Source organism: Trichechus manatus, unplaced genomic scaffold (genome assembly GCF_000243295.1).
Source record: "Trichechus manatus latirostris isolate Lorelei unplaced genomic scaffold, TriManLat1.0 scaffold00001, whole genome shotgun sequence".
NCBI classification, from domain to species: domain Eukaryota; kingdom Metazoa; phylum Chordata; class Mammalia; order Sirenia; family Trichechidae; genus Trichechus; species Trichechus manatus.
Genome location: NW_004443937.1, coordinates 31,345,829 through 31,364,235, shown reverse-complemented (window position 1 = coordinate 31,364,235; position 18,407 = coordinate 31,345,829). Strand labels below are relative to the sequence as shown.

General features: G+C 51.4%; 1 protein-coding gene across 1 annotated transcript in view; it reads right to left on the bottom strand.

The window, feature by feature from the left end:
• Positions 1–11,520, bottom strand: part of ITIH1 (inter-alpha-trypsin inhibitor heavy chain 1) — a 14,985-nt gene extending 3,465 nt beyond the window's left edge. The window contains exons 1-18 of the mRNA XM_004368749.1: positions 11,407–11,520; positions 11,121–11,147; positions 10,646–10,809; positions 10,013–10,117; positions 9,510–9,672; positions 8,838–8,948; positions 6,867–6,992; positions 6,662–6,778; positions 5,822–5,990; positions 5,608–5,733; positions 4,484–4,665; positions 3,812–3,997; positions 2,630–2,769; positions 1,901–2,055; positions 1,778–1,792; positions 1,354–1,374; positions 832–912; positions 587–700 (exon numbers count right to left, since the gene is read on the bottom strand). Coding sequence (XP_004368806.1) covers positions 587–700; positions 832–912; positions 1,354–1,374; positions 1,778–1,792; positions 1,901–2,055; positions 2,630–2,769; positions 3,812–3,997; positions 4,484–4,665; positions 5,608–5,733; positions 5,822–5,990; positions 6,662–6,778; positions 6,867–6,992; positions 8,838–8,948; positions 9,510–9,672; positions 10,013–10,117; positions 10,646–10,809; positions 11,121–11,147; positions 11,407–11,520 — 2,116 coding nt within the window. The remainder of the gene's footprint in view (positions 1–586; positions 701–831; positions 913–1,353; positions 1,375–1,777; positions 1,793–1,900; positions 2,056–2,629; positions 2,770–3,811; positions 3,998–4,483; positions 4,666–5,607; positions 5,734–5,821; positions 5,991–6,661; positions 6,779–6,866; positions 6,993–8,837; positions 8,949–9,509; positions 9,673–10,012; positions 10,118–10,645; positions 10,810–11,120; positions 11,148–11,406) is intronic.
• Positions 11,521–18,407: the final 6,887 nt, after the last annotated feature.

Below are 18,407 nucleotides of genomic sequence, written 5' to 3'. Positions count from 1 at the left end.
GTGGGGCAGGACCAGCTATATCATTTGTGGGACCCAGTGCAAAGTGAAAGCGAGGAGCCCCTTGTTCAAAAATTGTTAAGAACTTCAAGACAGCAACCACCAGTACCCTTTGCTATCGAATCAATTCTGATTCATGGCAACCCCACGTGTGTCAGAGTAGAACTGTGTCCCATAGGGTTTTCAATAGTTGATTTTTCAGAAGTAGATTGGCAGGCATTTCTTCCGAGGCACCTCTGGGTGAACTCAAACCTCCAACCTTTCGGTTAGCAGCCAAGAGTGTTAATCCTTTGTACCCCCCAGGGACAAGATGCTAAGAGCAGAGCATTACACCAAGCACAGGGCCTTTCTGAGCATGGGGCCCTGGGTGCCTGTGCAGGTTACATGCCCAAAGGACCAGGCCTGTGTAGGGCTCAGCCAGGTGGGTGGATGCGAAGAAGGCAAGTCGAGTCCAGAAAGGTGGAGTGTGCACGGGATGGTGGGGAGTGGAGGCCATGGCCACTGTCCTGTCCATGGTTGGATGTCAAGGGTGGAGGAGCCCTGGTCCCACACAGCCCATGTCTGGCAGGGGGTATGATGCCCACCGTACCTGTGTCAGGGTCCTGCACCAGGCTCAGGACCACGCCAGGCTCCATGTTGATGTTGAAGCACAGTGTATCCTCTTTCTGGGGCACGTGGATGATGAAGTGGGGGTCAGCGTCCACTAGGGGACACAGCATGGACTTAGAATGGGCATTGGGGCAAAGGTTCATCTAGGCAGGTCCCAGGGAGAGAGATGCCCAGGCAGGTGGGTGCCAGGCAGGTGGGCCTCCCTCAGACCCTCCAAGGACTCACCGCCAGTCACTCGATCTGGCAACTGCCGACCCAGGGGGCTGGAGTGAGTAGGAGAAGGTTGCAAGGAAGACAGCCTGTACACTGCAGGTGAGAGTGAGTGGCATTTAGAAGGAAGGTAGCTTGGCCTCCCCCAGAGCTGCTGCTAGTCCCTTGCTGATGTTTCTTCCCACCCAGGCGGGCTAGCCTGAGGCCACAGAGCAGGGGCAGACACAGATTGCCTCTCAGGATGTGGGAAGAGAGGTGGGCTGGCCCCTCTCCGTCTCCTCCCCTGGGGCTGTGGGAAGGTGGTACATAGGGTGGGGAGGCCAGGTCCACATCAGGGGGACTGTTCTGAGGATTCTCGTGAAAGGCAGTGAGGAGAGCTGGAACAGAGGAAAGGGGCCTTGGGCTCTTGTCTCCTCGTCAGCTGTTGGGATGATGACCTGGGGGCTTTGGTCAGGACTGAATGCTCAGCCTGAGGGACAGCAGCTTGTGGAGTGGAGAAAGGTAGAGAGGTGAATCTTCAGGATGACCAGCACTTACTCCTTCTGGGTCCCATCAACTCTGTAGAAGACAATGACATAGAGGACCATGTCTCCCACTGCGCCGCGTGAAAGACACATGCCTCATTCTGCAAGCGCATCCTGGGTCCAGAGGTGAGTCAGGCCTCCTCCGGGGGGTTCCAGCCCTCCCCTGAGGACCCCTGACTCTCCTCACAGATGTGTGCTTGCACAGAGAGGCCTGGTGGATGCCAGAAGGGGTTCTAGGATTTAGAAAGGCTCACGAAGCACAAATGATGCAGCAAAGAGGGAAAGGAAAGGCATCTCGGGGGAAGAAAGAGGTTGGAGGAAGGAGATGAGGCAGGAAAGACATGGAAGAGGCAAGTCTCATGCTGTGGGGCTGAGCGAAGGCCACCTGCCCAGCCACTGAAAGTCCCTCTATGAAACCCATGAGATTTAAAACTCACCTGAGGGCGAGTCATCTGGAAGGGAGAAAAAGGGAAGAGAATTAAAGCTCAGAAAGTTCTTGGCCCTCAGAAGTCTCCCTATAGCCCCCAGCCTCCTGCTCTGCAGACCCTCGCCGCCCATACCCTCCTGGGGCTTGTCGATGATGGGCCCCAGACCGTCCTGGTCAGCCATGCCGCCGATGGTCATGGAGGTCAGCGGGGTCACGAACTGATAGTCCAGTGACATCTTCAAGGCCTGGGCTGACAGGTTGGCCTTTTCCTCCCCCTCCACCTTCATCCTGGGGACAGACACCAGCTCCAAGCCCCATAGCTCGGATGATAATGGGCTTGCACTGCCTAGTCCTTTCACCGTTTCATTCACTCATTCATTCATTCAACAAACATGAATTAAGCATTTGCAGTGCCCTTAGGGTCTTCATGGTTTAATGACCTCTCATGGAGAAAACAGAAAACCAGGATTTGGGGAGGATGCGTCAGAGATTCACAGAGAATTTAACAGCTGTGAGACCTGGGGCAAGTGGTCTGCCTCGGTAGCCTCAGTTTGCTCGTCTGTTTAGTGGGGATAATGAGAGCTTTCCCTCCAATGCTGTGAGGATTAAAGCAGCGTGTGGCAAGCGTGTCTGGGCACAGTGGAGGCTCTGTGTGGGTGAACAGCGGGCTGCCCTGTGTCCCCAGTGGCTCCCGCCCTCCCACACTATTGACTGGCTGGTTGATATTAAATTAACAAGCAAAGCTGACTGCAGCAAACTCAGAGGCCCAGAGCTGCCGCTTTTCCATGCATGAAAGGCCCAGGCCGGGAGGCAGGAGCTCTGGGGGGACGGCACCCACCCCAGCCAGCCACAAGGGTCATACCGCTTGGCCAGCAGCTCCTGGATGGTGAGGTAGGCCCAGAGGCGCTCCACGTGGTTCTCCAGCATGTGGCCCCGCTCGCGGAGCAGTTTCTTCATCTCTTCCTCATCCACCAGGCAGGTTGTCTGAAATTCTCGGCCCTCCTGAGGGTGGAGATGGGGAGAGAGGCCATAGCCCCTGATGGGCACAACAATTGGCTGGCGCTCAAGGTTCTGAGGCAGCGCTCCACCAACATCCGGTCTCTGCAGCTTCATTCTCAGCGCCTCCCGATTTCCTGAGCCTCTTCTTCTCATCCTCATTCATTCATTCATTCTACTAATACTTGCTGACCACCCTCTGTGAACCAGGCTTGGCCTAGGCTCTGAGTATACAGCCGGTTGGACAGACAGGGCCCTGCCTTCATGGAATTACCCTCTCCAGGCGAGGCCAACAAGCACCCAACTGCAAGGTTGTTTCCATCACAACCTGTGACTCCAAAGCCCGCTGTCCTGAGTGGGCTGCGTTGTTCAGCTTGTTATGATTCACGGACGTGTCTTCTCTCCCCAGCTACAATAGCGGTGGACACCCCCTCCCGAGGGCTTCCTATGACCAGCACCACATCAGTGTGGGGAGTGGATTGTTTCATTTACTCCACACAACGCTCCAGTGCACTATTACGCCCAAGCTACAGAAAAGGAAACTGAGGCCTGGGGAGCTGGACCCGCTTGCTCAAGGTCACACAGCTGGTTAGGGCACAGCCAGGTCCAGCTCAGCTGTCCTCACTCAAAGTCCCTGTTCTGAACCTGCAACCACACTGCGGGGCTCCAGTCCACACGTTGAGGGGGCAGGGGACAGTCTTACACATCTGTGACAAACATACACACGCTGCCCCCGGCACAGAGCCCCACGCGCAGTAGGAGTCTGGGAAATGTCTCCTTGGGGAGGTTGAAGTGAGGAGCAACGGGCAGTCCATTTTGGGCCAAGGGACTTCAACTAATCAAGGCCGTGTTGGCCCCATTCCAGTCGCCCAGCCCCCAGGACGCCTGCATGGAGAGGAGCTTGGGCCTGGGGGGGATTGTGATATATGGGTGGCGCACTGTTCTGGGGGAATCAATGGCCCCTGGGGGTGGGCAGACAAAGGGATAGTGTGGGGTTGGGGCCTCTAGGGGCCGCTGGCCTCTCTGCCCTCCATGGCTGCCCACTTACCCCACGGGCGTGCACATTAGCCTTGAAGTTGCCCAGCTTGTTTTCAGCAATGCGCCCGGCCACCACAATCTCTGAGCCTTTGTAGTACTGTTTATGGCGCTGCTGGGTCAGGGCCACCACAGTGTCCTGGGGGTACTGCATCTCCACATCCACCAGCAGGGGGTTGGCTACCTGGCTGTAGAAGCCCTGTAAGGGTGGGTGGGTGGGGCAGCCTCAGAGCCTGCGGATCACGATAGGCACCCAGCCCATGCTCCTGCTGCCGACGAGAAGCCCAGGGCTTGAATTCACAGGACTTGAATTCACCTCAAAACCTGTTCCTTTGTCCCCAACAGCCCCATTCACTCACACCCCAGACTGTGAGATCCTCCGGGGCAAAAACCACCCTCTCGCACAGAGTGGTGTAATGGACACTACATTCAGCACTCTGCAAGGACCATCTGATTCCTGCTTACAAAGTAGGGGTGTCGGGATCCCCACCATAGCGAAGGAATCAGGCTCAGACAGGTTCAGAAACTGGCTCAAGGTGACCCAGCTGATTTAAAGCCCTTGCCAGAGGCCAAATGGCCACCAAGGCCGGGCTCCCCATGGAACACTGTTGGCAGTGTGTGTGTGCGTGTGCTTTTGTGTGTGTGTGTGTGTGCACGTGGGGGTATGTGTGTCAGGGGACATGACCTTCAGCTGCTGGGAGGCATCATGGTCCTCGTAGATTCTCTGGGCCCTCCCGTTGTTCTCCATGGACATGGCGTCCAGGAAGTTGAATTCCACATTGATGCCGAAGCCCAGGTTGTAGAGTGGGAACCTGCCCCGGATGGCTTTTTGGATGTTCGCACGGATTTTGGAGCGGTCCGTCTCTCCTGCAGCCACACACCCGGGCAGTGACAGAAGCCTGGCCCACAGGCGTGTGGGGCACAAAGGGACTTTGGGGCACACTCCCTGGGGTGTCTCATCTCAGACCCAGGTGCTCTCCAGTCCCCATGGGCATCTCAAGGCAACACCCTTCTCCTGGCTCACCTGGGTGACTGCAACAGCTTCTACCAGGGCCCCTCGCAGACAGACCCCACCCTCCATATGGATCAGTCACAAGCTGATCTGACTCAGCCACACCGCTTTAAATCCTCCCAAGGCTCCTTGCCATGGTCTGCGAGGCCCTGATGACCTTTCCGCCCTCATCCGTCCCAGTCTGCAGACCCTGCCCTGCACACCTCCTGGCTCATACTCATGCTGCCTCCTCTGCCAGAGATCACTTCCTGCCTCTCCTCTCCTAATCTGGACTGAGTGCAGGGTCACTGCCTCCAGGAGGTCTTCCAGGACCCTGTGCAGGCCAGGCTCTCCCGTCTGTGGTCCTGCTGCCGCCTAGCATCCTGCTTTTTCAGGGCTCTCAACAGCATGTCTGCTGCTGGGTCTGCCTCCCCTAGTGGACCCTGGGCTGCTGGAGAACAGACACATCTCATTTTCTTGGTAGCTCTTCTTGGTCCCTAGCCCTGTTCTTGGCGCACAGGAAGTGCTCAATAAACAGTTCATTAAACTCAATACTGGGAATCCTGCCTGTCCTCCAGGGCCCCATGCAGCCCTGTATCATGCAGAAGTCACCAATTTTCCAACTCAAAGGACAGAAGTGAGCCTTGGCTCTCCCATAGACTTTGTGGTCTGAACTGGGTTTCTAGACCAGTGCTTGACTTTGCCCTAAGCTTTTCTTGTCCCCCTCCCCCACTGCATCCCCAGTGACTGGTTTTGCAACCTTGGCTTGAATGCCTCCAACAATGAGATCACCACCTCCCAAGGCAGCTGGTGCTTACCCTCGGTGGGCTCGCCATCTGTCAACATGATGAGAATCGAGGCATGATTGCTGAGCCCTGGGAGGCTTTTCTGGGCTCTGTCCAAGATCTCAATTCCCCGGAGCAAACCTCCATTCATGTTTGTGCCTACAAAAGAGAGAAAGCAGACCAGCATACACCCTCATTCCGAGGGGACAGAGGCCACAAGGTGGTGGCCCGAGACCCCTGCTCTTACCCCCAGCCACAGAGAAGTACTGTATGAAGTTTCTAGCCTCTTGCAGATTGGCGGCGGATGCCTGCACCAGTGAGCCCTTCCACGACCGCGCTTGAGACCCAAAGAGAACCAGGTCAAAGTAGTCATCCGGCCGCATGTCCCCCAGGATTTTAAGGAGTGCCTCCTTGGTCTGCAAGGACAGGACAGTCAGTGGAGGGACATGTCCCCAGGGTGGCCCTGTTTCAGGAATCCACAGGACAATGGGACATGTCATGGATAGGCCAGCCATGCAGCCCCAGCAGAGGGGCATCCTGCCGGGGCTGGGGCAGATGAGGGGGACAGAGAAGGTGAAGGGCCCCATCATGGGGAGAAGGAATGACCAAGAGTCCAGGTAGGGCAGGATTGAAAAAGAGGATCCCAGGAGTCTGTGTTTCTAAAACTCTGCTTGTTCACCTGTGGTTCACTGCACCGTGGACAGACCACTTCGACCCCTGCAGGCAGTGTGTCGCACCCTGCTGAAAGAACCATTTCCACAGCCGCCATACTTATACCCTGCACTTGTGGTGTAGACATTTCACCTCCCAAGGACTTGCCCATCCATAAACCCTTTGGCCCTGTGGACATTGTTATCCTTGCCATTTTTGCTGTTGAGGAGAGGTGAACGCACTTGCCCAAGACTGCACAATGAGGAAATAGTGGCTGATTCCAGAGCCTCTAACCACCAGGATTTCCTAATAAATCACCCTGCCTCTGAGCAGGAGCAGAAATCCCAAACCCAGACTGTGGTGACAAAACCAGCATGAGGCGGGTGATGGGGCTGAAGAAGCTTCCACTGGGTGAAGTGTTGAAGCCATGGTCTACCTGCTTCACTTTCTCGCCTGCCATGGAGCCACTGACGTCAATCACGAAAACCAGGTTCTTGTTCAGGTTCGTCAGGTTTTGGGGCGCCAAGAAGTGGGCAAAGTGATTATTGGCGACCTGAAGCACAGGGAGAGGAGTGAGGCCTCTCTCTCCCAAGTACCCCCTGCCTACCGTCCGGGTCTTGCGCCACAAGCTTCAGGCTCACCAGGAGGTCACAGATCTTGTCTCGATTGACATCGTAGGTCACCTTGAAGTCCCCATTCAGCAAGGATGTGGAGCACGTGGGGCAGGACTGCTGCTGGCTCATGGTGGGTCGGAAAAGCACGTGACCCTGGGACCACGGGGGATGTGAAGTTAATGGTTCATGCAGCCAAAAACAGGATGTTTGCAAAGGCAACATAGAAGATGTGTGTGTGTGTGTGTGTGTGTGTGTGTGTGTGCGTGTGTGTGTCTGCATGGCCATAGAGGTGAGTCTGGCAGCCCCCTAACCAGCTGTTGAGAGTGAACACCTGTAGATGGTAGGTGAGAAGGCCCGTTTCTTTGCTTATACGCACCTAAATCATTGGGATTTTCTACAATAAGCATCACCACTTTAGGGTACATAAATAAGAATAAAATAGTAACAGTGTGATATCATGAGGGACATTACCCATTGCGAATGAGTCGATTCCGACTCACAGAAACCCTATAGGACAGAGTAGAACTGCCCCATATGGTTTCCAAGGAGCAGCTGGTGGCTTTCAACTGCCGCCCTTTTGGTTAGCAGCTGAGCTCTTAACCACTGCACCACCAGGGCTCCATGAGGGACATTACAAACTTGTTGCTGTCCAGTCAATTCTAACTCATAGTGACCCTATAGGACAGAGTAGAACTGCCCCATAGTGTTTCCGAGGAGCGGCTGGTGGATTCAAACTGCTGACGTTCTGGTTAGCAGCCACATGCTTAACCACTGTGCCACCAGGGCTCCCTGAGGGATATTAGTCAACCCCAAACTGTCAAGTGAAAAAGCAGGGCTACAAAACTGTGCTAGAAAATAAAACCCACCTAGACCCTGAGTGTCCCGTGTTCGTAGACACAGAGAAAGAGCAAAGAGCAGAAGGAAAGGCCCAGAGAGGGAATGGCAGTCTGGTCTGCCTTGGTGCTGGTGCTCAGGGAAGCTAGGGATGGTTTTTACTCTGTATTTTTCTGTACTTCTGTACTTTGCACATTTTCTTTAAACAACTTTTTATTTTTACTTTTTGTATGTGTTATAACAGTAAGATATACTCATCAAAGAAAACTTGAAAAGAATTGTTAGACAAAGACCATGAAAGCAAGCATGGTCTCATATGTTGTCTAAAGTGGAGGAATCTCCTCCCGCCAAAAAAAGAAAAAGAAAAAAAGGAAGAAACTTTTTAAAAAATTAATTGCTACCCAAGGTAGGTGAGAACTAAAGAATTTATTTGCTCATGGCTTGGGTTGAGGGTGAGCTAGGAAGGGGGACACTAGCTGCAAAGCAGCCATCCCCCACACTCCTCCAGGGCCTGGGGAGGGGGCCAGCAAGGGGTTCTGGGCTCCCTGAGAATGGGTTGCAAGGCTCTGGGTGAGACCAAAGGCCTTTGCAAGTTTATTTATGTTTCCAAGAAAACGGAAACTTGGAGTTTTAACCACAACAGTGCCTGAGGTTTGCTGGAGCCAAAAGCAGTTGCTGTTGAGTTGATTCTGACTCATGGTGACCCCATATGTATAAGAGTAGAACTGTGCTCCACAGGGTTTTCAATGGCTGATTTTTTCTGAAGTAGATCACCAGGCCTTTCTTCCAAAGTGCCTCTGGGTGGACTCAAACCTCCAATCTTTTGTTTAGCAGCCAGGAGCCTTAACCGTTTGCACTGCCCAGGGACTCCAAGGTTTGCTTATGTGCATACATTTCCCTGCATGCTTTCCAGTGGGTGTAGCTGAGGCCCAAGCAGGCCAGCAACTCCCCCCAAACCATGCAGCCCGCAAATTGTGGGGCCAGAGCTGATGCCTTCCCCAAACTCAGCATGTACCCTTTTCCTAATTGCTCTGAGAACCGGGTATGCTGAGTTCCCCTGGGATACCTGCCTCCCTCACCTCGAGGGCTGCCTGCAGCCCTGCCGGGTTGGGCCAGGCTGAGAAAGCCCAAGGGCCCACCACCATCCCCAGCCACCATACACACCTTTTTCCCTGAGAAGGACTTCTTGATGGTTTGGGCCAGGTCCTTGGGGAGGAAGGAGGCCTGGGCGTCCAGCTTGCTGATCCCCTGGGGCTCAAAGATGTCCACATCGATCTGCAACATTGAAAGAAGTTCTGCTCCAAGGCTCTTGTTCGGGTCGTCATCAAGTCTCAGTCAATAGCCAACATGTGTCCTGGCCACCTACTGTGAGCGGCGCTCACCCTGCGCTAAGTATAGGGCCTGGCACACTGGAGGCACTCCAAAAGCATTTGCTGAATGAAGACACTTGTACCTGCACCCCTCAACTCAGTCGCCACTTGGGTGCCAGTGGCAATCACACGCGCCCAGGAACTTTCTGGTTCACAAACTACCTGGACATTCAGTATCTCTTGTGATCTTTCTGGCAGTTTTGAGATGTGCAGAAAGCTCCCATTTAACAGATGAGAAAACCAAGGGTGAGAGAGGAGGAGGAGGAGGTTGGAGGGTTCAGGGAGCTCCCTGCCCAGGAAGAGCCCATTGGAGTCCACCCTGAGGAGTCCATCCCCATCCCTGTGTGCTCAGGCTGGGGCTGGCACATGGTGGATGCTAACCAAGGCTCAGAGTGGTGATGAGAGAGAGAGGAAGGAGCCTCGCTCTCAGGACCACCACCCTGGGTGTGGGCCACCTGTGATCTACCTCAAAATGTTGCACCAACTGCTTGGGCTTGACTTTGATGACAATGTCATACTGCCCAAGTTTTCGCTTCAGCACCTCCTCATAGGTCAGCTGGAATGTGGCCTTGCTCCGGGGACTGATGTTGACATGGATGGTGAATTGCTCCATAGTCCTTCCTGAGGCCCTGGACACACCACAGAGGCAATGACAGACAGACGAATGGTAAATGATGCCTGAGTCCTTGTCACCTGAAGCATGGCCCTCAGACGATATCTCTTATTTTAGGTGATCCTGCCAGGTTTCCTTGGCCTTCATCCTTGTCTCAGCTGGCCCCACCTCTCCCTGAGGTTGATCTGGGAGGAGGTCTTGTCCATGCACACATGCCGGCATTCGAGACTAGTGGTTTTCTCACCCTCCCATCAGCCTGGGGCAGTTCTGCATCCCAGGCCACCTTGCAGCCCTCAGGTGGGGTGGGCTGGGGAGGCCCAGTCCTGGAGACTATGCCAGCAGGGCCCAGAACTCACCTGACAAGGCCAACATTCTCTCCTAAGATGGCGGCTTTCCGGTACTGCTTCCATGCAGTCGTTTTGTCCTTGATGTTTCCAACAAATGTGTTTCTATCTGATGTGCTGCAGGGAAGGAAGAAGGTCCTCAGGGGAGGTGACCCCACCTTGACCACACAGGTCCTTCTTGTGGGAGGTGCTCAGAGCTTAAACCCAGAGCACCTCCTATTCGTGCCAGCACATACAGGAAGGTGTCCCCTGGCCTGCCTCCCCCTGTCCACAGTGATGCTCAGGGGGCACTGGGCAGTGAGGCGGCAGCCACAGTAACTCTACCCTTTGGCTCCCCAAAATTCAGTAAGAAGGCTGGGATTCTGGTCTTTGCTCCTTGGGTGCTAGGTGGAAAACATGCTGTCCAAGGCCCCAATTTGCCTTCCAGGGCCACAATTTGCCTTCCAAGCTAGGAGCTGAGACCAGACCTAAAGGACTTCTTCCTACCCTCAAAGCTGGGCCTGACCTGTGGCCCTTTTGGAAATGAGGAGATAGTCTGCACTGTCTGGCCACTCTGAGCCAGGGTCTCAGGCTGCGACATGGCGAGTGGACACATTTGGGGAGTGTGGGTTGGGATGAGGTGTGGGAGTCGGACAAGGCACACACATGGCGAAGTCACTGATGAAGGCTGTCTTGGGGATTTCCACATCAAAGGCCACTTCCTTGGCCTCATCAGCATTGTTGACTACTTGGCTGGTGATGACATAGTGGGCGAAGCGAGAGGTAACTTTGCAGTTGATTTTCATACTCCGGATGACTACGCCATCGACCTAAAATGAGATGTGAGGGAGGTGTAGCTTCGGATGGGGGCCTCTGAGCCAGTGAGAGGCCTCCTTGACATTTTGGGGCTCAGAACCTGGCTCAGATACAAAGTCCTGAGATGCCAGAAGAGTTGACCAGGCCTCCTGAGAAGACTCGTTCTCTCTGCCTGAGACCGTGCATGGTGGGTGGGAACACGTCCCCATTCCTAGGAGACAGGACTGCCCTATGCCTGTAGCACTGACAGAGGGGGACACTCCTAGAGGGCCAGAGGGAAATGAGGATGTAATAATGCCCCCCTCACAGACCCCTTTGCCGAGACTCTCACTCTGTCCACAGCCTGTCGCTTCTGCAAAAACAAAATCAGTGTGAGTTTGAAGGCTTAGGGGACCACGGCCTATCTGTTAAGGGATGAGAATGGACCTCAGCCTGTGTTCTCTGCCCCTCCAGTCTCACCTTGCCAGTGCTGCTAGGTGGTCACCTATCCCGTTGGCAGGGATGGAGGTGGGTGGGGGTGACCTTGGCCCCTGGGGTGGTGGTCCTCTGCCCTTTCTGGGCCCCCTCTAGTCCCAGCTGCCTGTTTCTGCCCCGTGGGCTTAGCCACATACCTCGCTGCCCCTGGGCCTGGCTGTGGTCGAATCCCCAGCAGGCAAGGCCTGCAGGGCGGAGAGGGACACCAGGTACATGCACAGCAGCACCCGCAGACCCATGGCGCTGTTCATGGTCTTGAGGCGCCTGCTGCCCTGTCACTTCACTCAGACCAGTAATCAATAACATTCTGGATAAACACGGATTAAACATTAGACAAGGCAAGGGCAAATATCACAATGTTGGTAATGAAAAACTGACCTTGAAAACTTTCTCCTTTAGGGGATTCCCCAGCTCTGGGCTTTGTAAACTCCTGGCTAAACTCCAGACTGTGCCCCACTATGTACAACCACCTTGAATGGAGAAGACCTGCCAGTTCATCTAATCCTGGGCGACCCCTTGGGGCTGCTCTGAGGCTTCTCCAGGCTTCTAGGGCTTCTCTAGCCCCGGCCTTTCTCGGTTCCTTGGCTATCTCCACATGGCATCGATCTTTCCCCCATTTGTGCTTGCCAGTCTCTATATCTATGCTACTGCTTATATCATGCAGAAATGATATAACCGGTACACTGATATGGTCTCATTAACATAACAAAGAAAATTGTACTTCCAAATAGGATTGCATCCACAGGTATAGAGGTCAGGACTCCCAACACATATTTTGGAGGGATACAATGCAATCCATAACATTCTACCCTTGGGCCCCCAAAATTTCAGAATAGGGATTTAAACCCAGGTCTCTCAGACTCCAAAGCCTAAGCCCTAACAATTATGGAATGACAGGAAAGTCCTCTGTGTTATGAGGAAGAAAGGAGAAGTGGAGTCAAAGACCCCAGAGAGAAGGTCCCCTGAGACCCCTCTCGTACCTGCAGTTTCTTAATTTTTATGCCCAAATTCTTTTAGTCTCCCACAAGCCACACAGCACACTGGGGCAGACACAGTCCCTGGTCACACTCCGTGGTCCCAGGTAGGAAGTCCAGGCTACTGTGACCCTGATACGGAGCGAGGGCCCAGGGGCCTCAGTGATCTTTATTTGCTTGTCCTGGACTTTGTCTCCCAGGGCAGTTTCTGGGAAAGGCTTTATCATCCCCAGGCCAGGATGACCTTCTGGCCTGTTTTTAGGTCTTTGTGGAGGATGAAGTAGACAGAGATGAAATCGTCCGTTCAAGGTTCTGTGTATTCCCTGCGCCAGCATCGACCTTGTGTGTCGGGCACAGTGCCAGGCACTGGGACACCAGTGATGAAACATGAGTGGTTCCTTCTGCTAAGTGAGCTGATGACTTGGGAGAAGGGAGTCAGAAAAGTCAAAGGAAGTGCCGTGAATGCCCGGGAGTGGTCAGAGCTGAAGGGGAGCATAAACAGAGAACTGTGGGAGTTCAGCAGATGGGGCTCATCTCCAAAGGGCTTAGGGGAAGGTTCCTGAAAGGTGGAGGTGGAAAGGGGAGGGAGAGAAAAGCAGATGGGTAAGTGAGAGGTATGCTGGGGGAAGGTGGAGGGGCCTGTATGATGGGAACAGGAGTTGATGAATAGGGTGGGGAAGGAGGCTAGGAAATGCCTTGGGACCAGCTGGTACAGGGGTTTGAAAGCGGTCAGCCTTTTGAGTGTGGAATATTGAAGATATCTTGAGCAGGGGTGAGGCGAGATCAGGACTGTGCTCTTCAGAGATGGCTAACACTGAAACTGGCCCATGGAAGGTGCTGGAAACACACTTGCATGGCCTGCAGGAGGGGCCATTGGATTCAATTCTAACTCATGGTCACCCTGGGTGGCACAGTTTGTGTTCAACTACTAACCTAAAGGTTAATCGTTTGAACCCACCCAGTGGCACTGCCAAAGAAAGGCCTGGCAGTCTGCTTCTGGAAAGATTACAGCCAAGAAAATCCTGTGGAGCAGTTCTACTCTGTAACACATGGGGCTGCCATGGATTGAAATTGACTCATTGGGCACAGTTTTTTTTTTGTTTTTTGTTTTTAAACCAGAGGAACTGGGGGTGGGAGAACAGAGAGAGCTGACTAGTGCCAGGTGGCTTCTGAACATCTTTTGTGCACTAATTCATTTAGAGCTCACAACTACCCCACGAGATAGACAGTATGATTGTACCCATGTTACAGAAGAAAAGGATAAGTTCACCCACCATGTGGATATGGGAGATGGGGGTGGGTAGACAGAAAGCAGCTGGGGCTGCTGAGGATTGAGCCTGGGGGCCTGGGAGGGTGGCTGTGCTGTTGGCATCAATGGGAAAGCTCCTGGGCCCAGCCTGCACTGAGCTTGGGCCCCACAGCCAAGTGCCTGCTGACCTCCCATCCTGACAGCGCAGAGCCCTCAATCTCACATGGCCAAACTAAGTTCATGACCTTTCTCTCCCCCTCCCCTTGGCCCATCCCCAGGCCTAGTCCCCCCTGTCGTTGTCCACCCCAGTGAAGGCCGCTATCATCCAATCAGGCATCCAAGTTGGAAAGCTAGGTGATGTCCTGGACGCTTCCCTTTCCTAGACCACCCATTGCCACCCCGGCCCTCAAAATATCTCTCTGATGCATTCACTTCTTTCCAAATCCTCAGCCACTACTGGGTCCAAGCCACCATCATCTGTCATCCAGATGGCTACTCCCCCTACTTCCAGTCTGCTCCCTCAGTTCTCTCTCCAGGCAGCAGCCGGAGTCATCATTTGAAGAGGTCCATCTGCTCCACGCCCGTCTTTGCCTAACACACTTCCAGGTGCTGAGTGGTCTGGCCCCTGCTGAACCCTCCTTCTCACCTGGCCCATGGCCCTCTGGGTCTCTCAGCTTCAACCTTAGAGACTTCTAGATTCGCATAGGCAGGTGCTTTTTTCCTCATTTGTTTATCAACCCTCAATTCATTCAGTCACACCTGCTGTGTGCCAGCCCTATGACAAGTGCTGGGTTTAGGGTGTTGACACAGGCGGGTTTGGCCCAGCCCTCAGGGTGTTCACACTGTAGTATGGGGTAGTCATGAAACAAGTCCATTGGGCCTTACATATGTTGCTCCCTTGGCATGAAAATGTTTTCCTTCAAACTTCAGCTCACGCAATGGTTCTTTGGGCAACATTGCCTGCATGCCTAGGCTGGGCCCTGTGACTTTTTGCAGACCATTGACCTCAGTTAGAAAGGATAATTTAGTGTGCATCACTGATTAACGGCTTTCTCCTCCGTCGACTGTAAGCCTCATGCGGCAGGAACTTTTCTGTCTCCTTCACTGTTGTGCCTCCAGGACACTGCACAGGGCCTGGTGCCATGCAGGACCTCAGTAAATGTCTGTAGAGAGAATGATAGATTTGAAGAAAAGCAAGTTCAGGGGTGGTGGGAAAAATCGGAGGGCAGAACCTGGAGTAAGCATGAGAAGTCGGAGGAGAACGGGAGTGGACAAGGGAGCAGGAGAACCCACAAAGTCCTAGAAGCCAAGAAAGGAAAGGATTCCCCAGAGGGGCAAAGCTGCTGAGGAGAGGAGGGGTGGATGAAGACCAAGAAAAGCCTCTAGGGAATCTGAGTCATTTTCTAGGAAGCTTTCTCTTGGACGGGAAGAGCCAAGTGACTGTGGGGGGTTTTCGGAGTGAGCAAGCCTTGAGTATTGTTTTGAGTTTCTTAATTCCTCAGAGACTCAGTTTCTTCAACTGTAAAATGGGGATGATAATAGTACCAGCCTCACAGGGCCCTGGTGGCGCAGTGGTTAGGAGCTACGACTGCTAACCAAAAGGTTGGCAATTTGAATCCACCAGCCACTCCTTGGAAACTCTATGGGGCAGTCCTATAGGATTGCTGTGAGTTGGAATTGACTTGACAGTTGGAATTGGGTTGACTTGACAGCAATGGGTTGAGGTGGGGTCACAGGGTTGGTATAAGGATTAAATGAGCTAATACACTTTATTTAAAATTGTTCTTGTTGGGTATTATTGAGTTGATTCCAACTCATAGCAACCCCGTGTGACAGAGTAGAACTGCCCCATGGGTTTTCTAGGCTATGATCTTTACGGAAACAGATCATCAGGTCTTTCTCCTGTGTAGCCACTGGGTGGGTTCGAACCACCAAACTTTCAGTTTTGTAAAACTAAACATATACCCACCCTATGACCCTACAATTCCATTCCTACATACTTCCTCAAGAAATGAAAGCGTATATCCATGTAAAGACTTGTACATGAATGATCAGGCCTCTAGGGTGGTACAAACGATTTGCTATAACCTAAAGGTTGGTGGTTCAACCCAACCCCCATCGGAACCAGGGAAGAAAGGCCTGGTGATCTGCTTCGGTAAACATTGCAGCAAAGAAAATCCCATGGAGCAGTTCTATTGTGTAACACATGGGGTTGCCATGAGTCAGAATCAACTCCATGGCAATGAATTTGAATTTTAAATTTTTTTTTTATGTAACTCAAACCCTTTATTGAGATATAGAGAAAAAAGTGTTTTCAATCTTTTTTTTAAAATCTACTCCTTAAGGAAACTTTCTAGACAGTTTTCTCTAATCACCTCTTCCCCACATAGTTTTAATACCACAGATATGCTGTAACAACTTTATTCATAATAGCCCCAAACTGGAAACAACCTAAATACCCATCAACGGGTGAAAGAATAAACAAATTGTGGCATCTTATGTAATTAGAACACTATTCAGCAATAAAAAGGAATTACTGAAACATGCAAAACACAGATGAATCTTACAGATATTATGCTGTAAGGAGCAAAAGAGTGTCTAATATAATTCCATTTTGCCACTAGGCAAAACTAATCTATGGTGAAGAACATCAGAACAGGGTGGCCTCTGGAGGGGGTTGAGGATTGACTGGGAAGGGGCATGAATTAACATTCTGGGGTGATGGTAATGCATTATCAAGGGGGTAATATTGCCCCAATGGGGCAAAAATTCTTAGGTGGCAAAAAAATTTAAGACATTACCTCCAAAGGGCCGCAATACATAAACAGATACACAGTATATTTGTGATATTAACATTTCGTGGGGAGGTGATTTTGAAACACTATCTTAAAAAGTTCGTTAGGGGTTGATAATGAAAACAAACAAACAAACAAACAAACAAAATGGTTGAAAACATTTCTCTACATCTTGATAAAGAGTTTGGGTTACATTAAAAAAAAAAACAAAAACAAAAACACCAAACCCTTTGAGCTGATTCCAACTCATAGCGACCCTATAGGACAGAGTAGAAGTGCCCTGCAGTGTTTCCAAGGAGTGCCTGGTGGATTCGACCTGCCCACCTTTTGGTTAGCAGCAGCTGCTCTTAACCACTACACCACCAGGGTTTCCTTGGCTTACATAGGTGTATGCATTTGTCAAAATTATTTAATGGTACACTTAAGATTTGTGAATTCCACTCCAAGTAAATTTAATCTCCACAATAAAACAAAATGGACTGTAAATAAATATTGAACTCTAGTTAATATATGCAGGCTGAGGTGTTTAAGGGTGGAGTGCACTAATGTCTTTACTTTGAAATGCATAAAAAATAAGATGAATTGATGGATGTATTGTTTAAACCAAATGAAGCCCATTGCCCTCTAGTCAATTCGGACTCAGAGCGACCCTACAGGACAGAGTAGTTACTCCATAGGGTTTTCTTGACTATAATCTTTATGGAAGCCAACTGCCACATCTTTCTCCCGTGGAGTGGCTGGTGGGTTCCAACGGCCAACTTTTCTGTTAACAGCCAAGCACTTAACCACTGTGCCACCAGGGCTCCTTGGATAGGTCATTAGATACGTGATAAAGCAAAAACAACAAATGTTACTTGTAAAGCCTAGAATTTGTACTTCCGTTAGAAATATGCGCCCCAGGAGGGCAGGGACTTTGTCAGCCTGGCACATAGCAAGGAGTCAATTAATATTTGTAGAATGAGTCCAGTACAACTAGATGGTGCCCGGCTACCACCACTGACTGCTCTGAGCCGGTTCACAGCAGAGGGTCTCAGACACAGCTGAAGAAAAATGTAGAACAAAATTCTAACTCACAAAAAAAGGCCAGACTTACTGGTCTGACAGAGACTGGAGAAACCCTGAGAGAATGGCCCCTGGACACCCTTTTAGCTCAGTTATGAAGTCACTCCCGAGACTCACTGTTCAGCCAAAGATTAGACAACCCCATAAAACAAAACGAGACTAATGGGGCACAACAGTCCAGGGACAAGGACTAGAAGGCAGGAGGGGACAGTAAAGTTGGTAATAAGGAACCCAAGGCTGAGAAGGGACAGTGTTGACATGTCATGGGGTTGTTAACCATTGTCATAAAACAATATGTGTACTAACCGTTTAATGAGAAACTATTTGTTCTGTAAACCTTCATCTAAAGTACAATAAATAAATTTAAAAAAGCAAAGATGTCACTTTGAGGACTAGAATGTGCCTCACCCAAGCCATGGTATTTTCAATCACCTCATATACACGCAAAAGCTGGACAATAAACAAGGAAGACCGAAGAAGACTTGATGTCTCTGAATTACGGTGTTGGCAAAGAAAACTGAATACACCATGGACTGAGGGAAGAACAGACAAATCTGTCTTGGAAGAAGTATAGCCAGAATGCTGCTTAGAAGTGAGGATGGTGAGACTTCATCTCACGTACGTTATACATGTTGTCAGGAGGAATTAATCCCTGGAGAAGGACATCATGCTTGGTAAAGTAGAGGGTCAGCAAAAAAGATGAAGACCCTCAACAAGATGGATTGACACAGTGGCTACAGCAATGGACTCAAACATAGCAACGATTGTGAGGACGGCACAGGACCGTGCAGTGTTTCGTTCTGTTGTACACAGGGTCACGACAAGTCAAAATATACTTTATTTTGAGATTAAGAAAACAAGGAGAAAAAGAGCCAATATAAAGTTCCAATAAAATTATGTTGTAAAAAATAAAACATACCAAGGCCTCCACCGGACTGAGTCCAGTACAGCTAGATGGTGCCTGGCTACCACCACTGACTGCTCTGACCGGGATCACAGCAGAGGGTTCTGGACAGAGCTGGAGAAGGATGTAGAGCATAATTCTAACCCACGAAAAA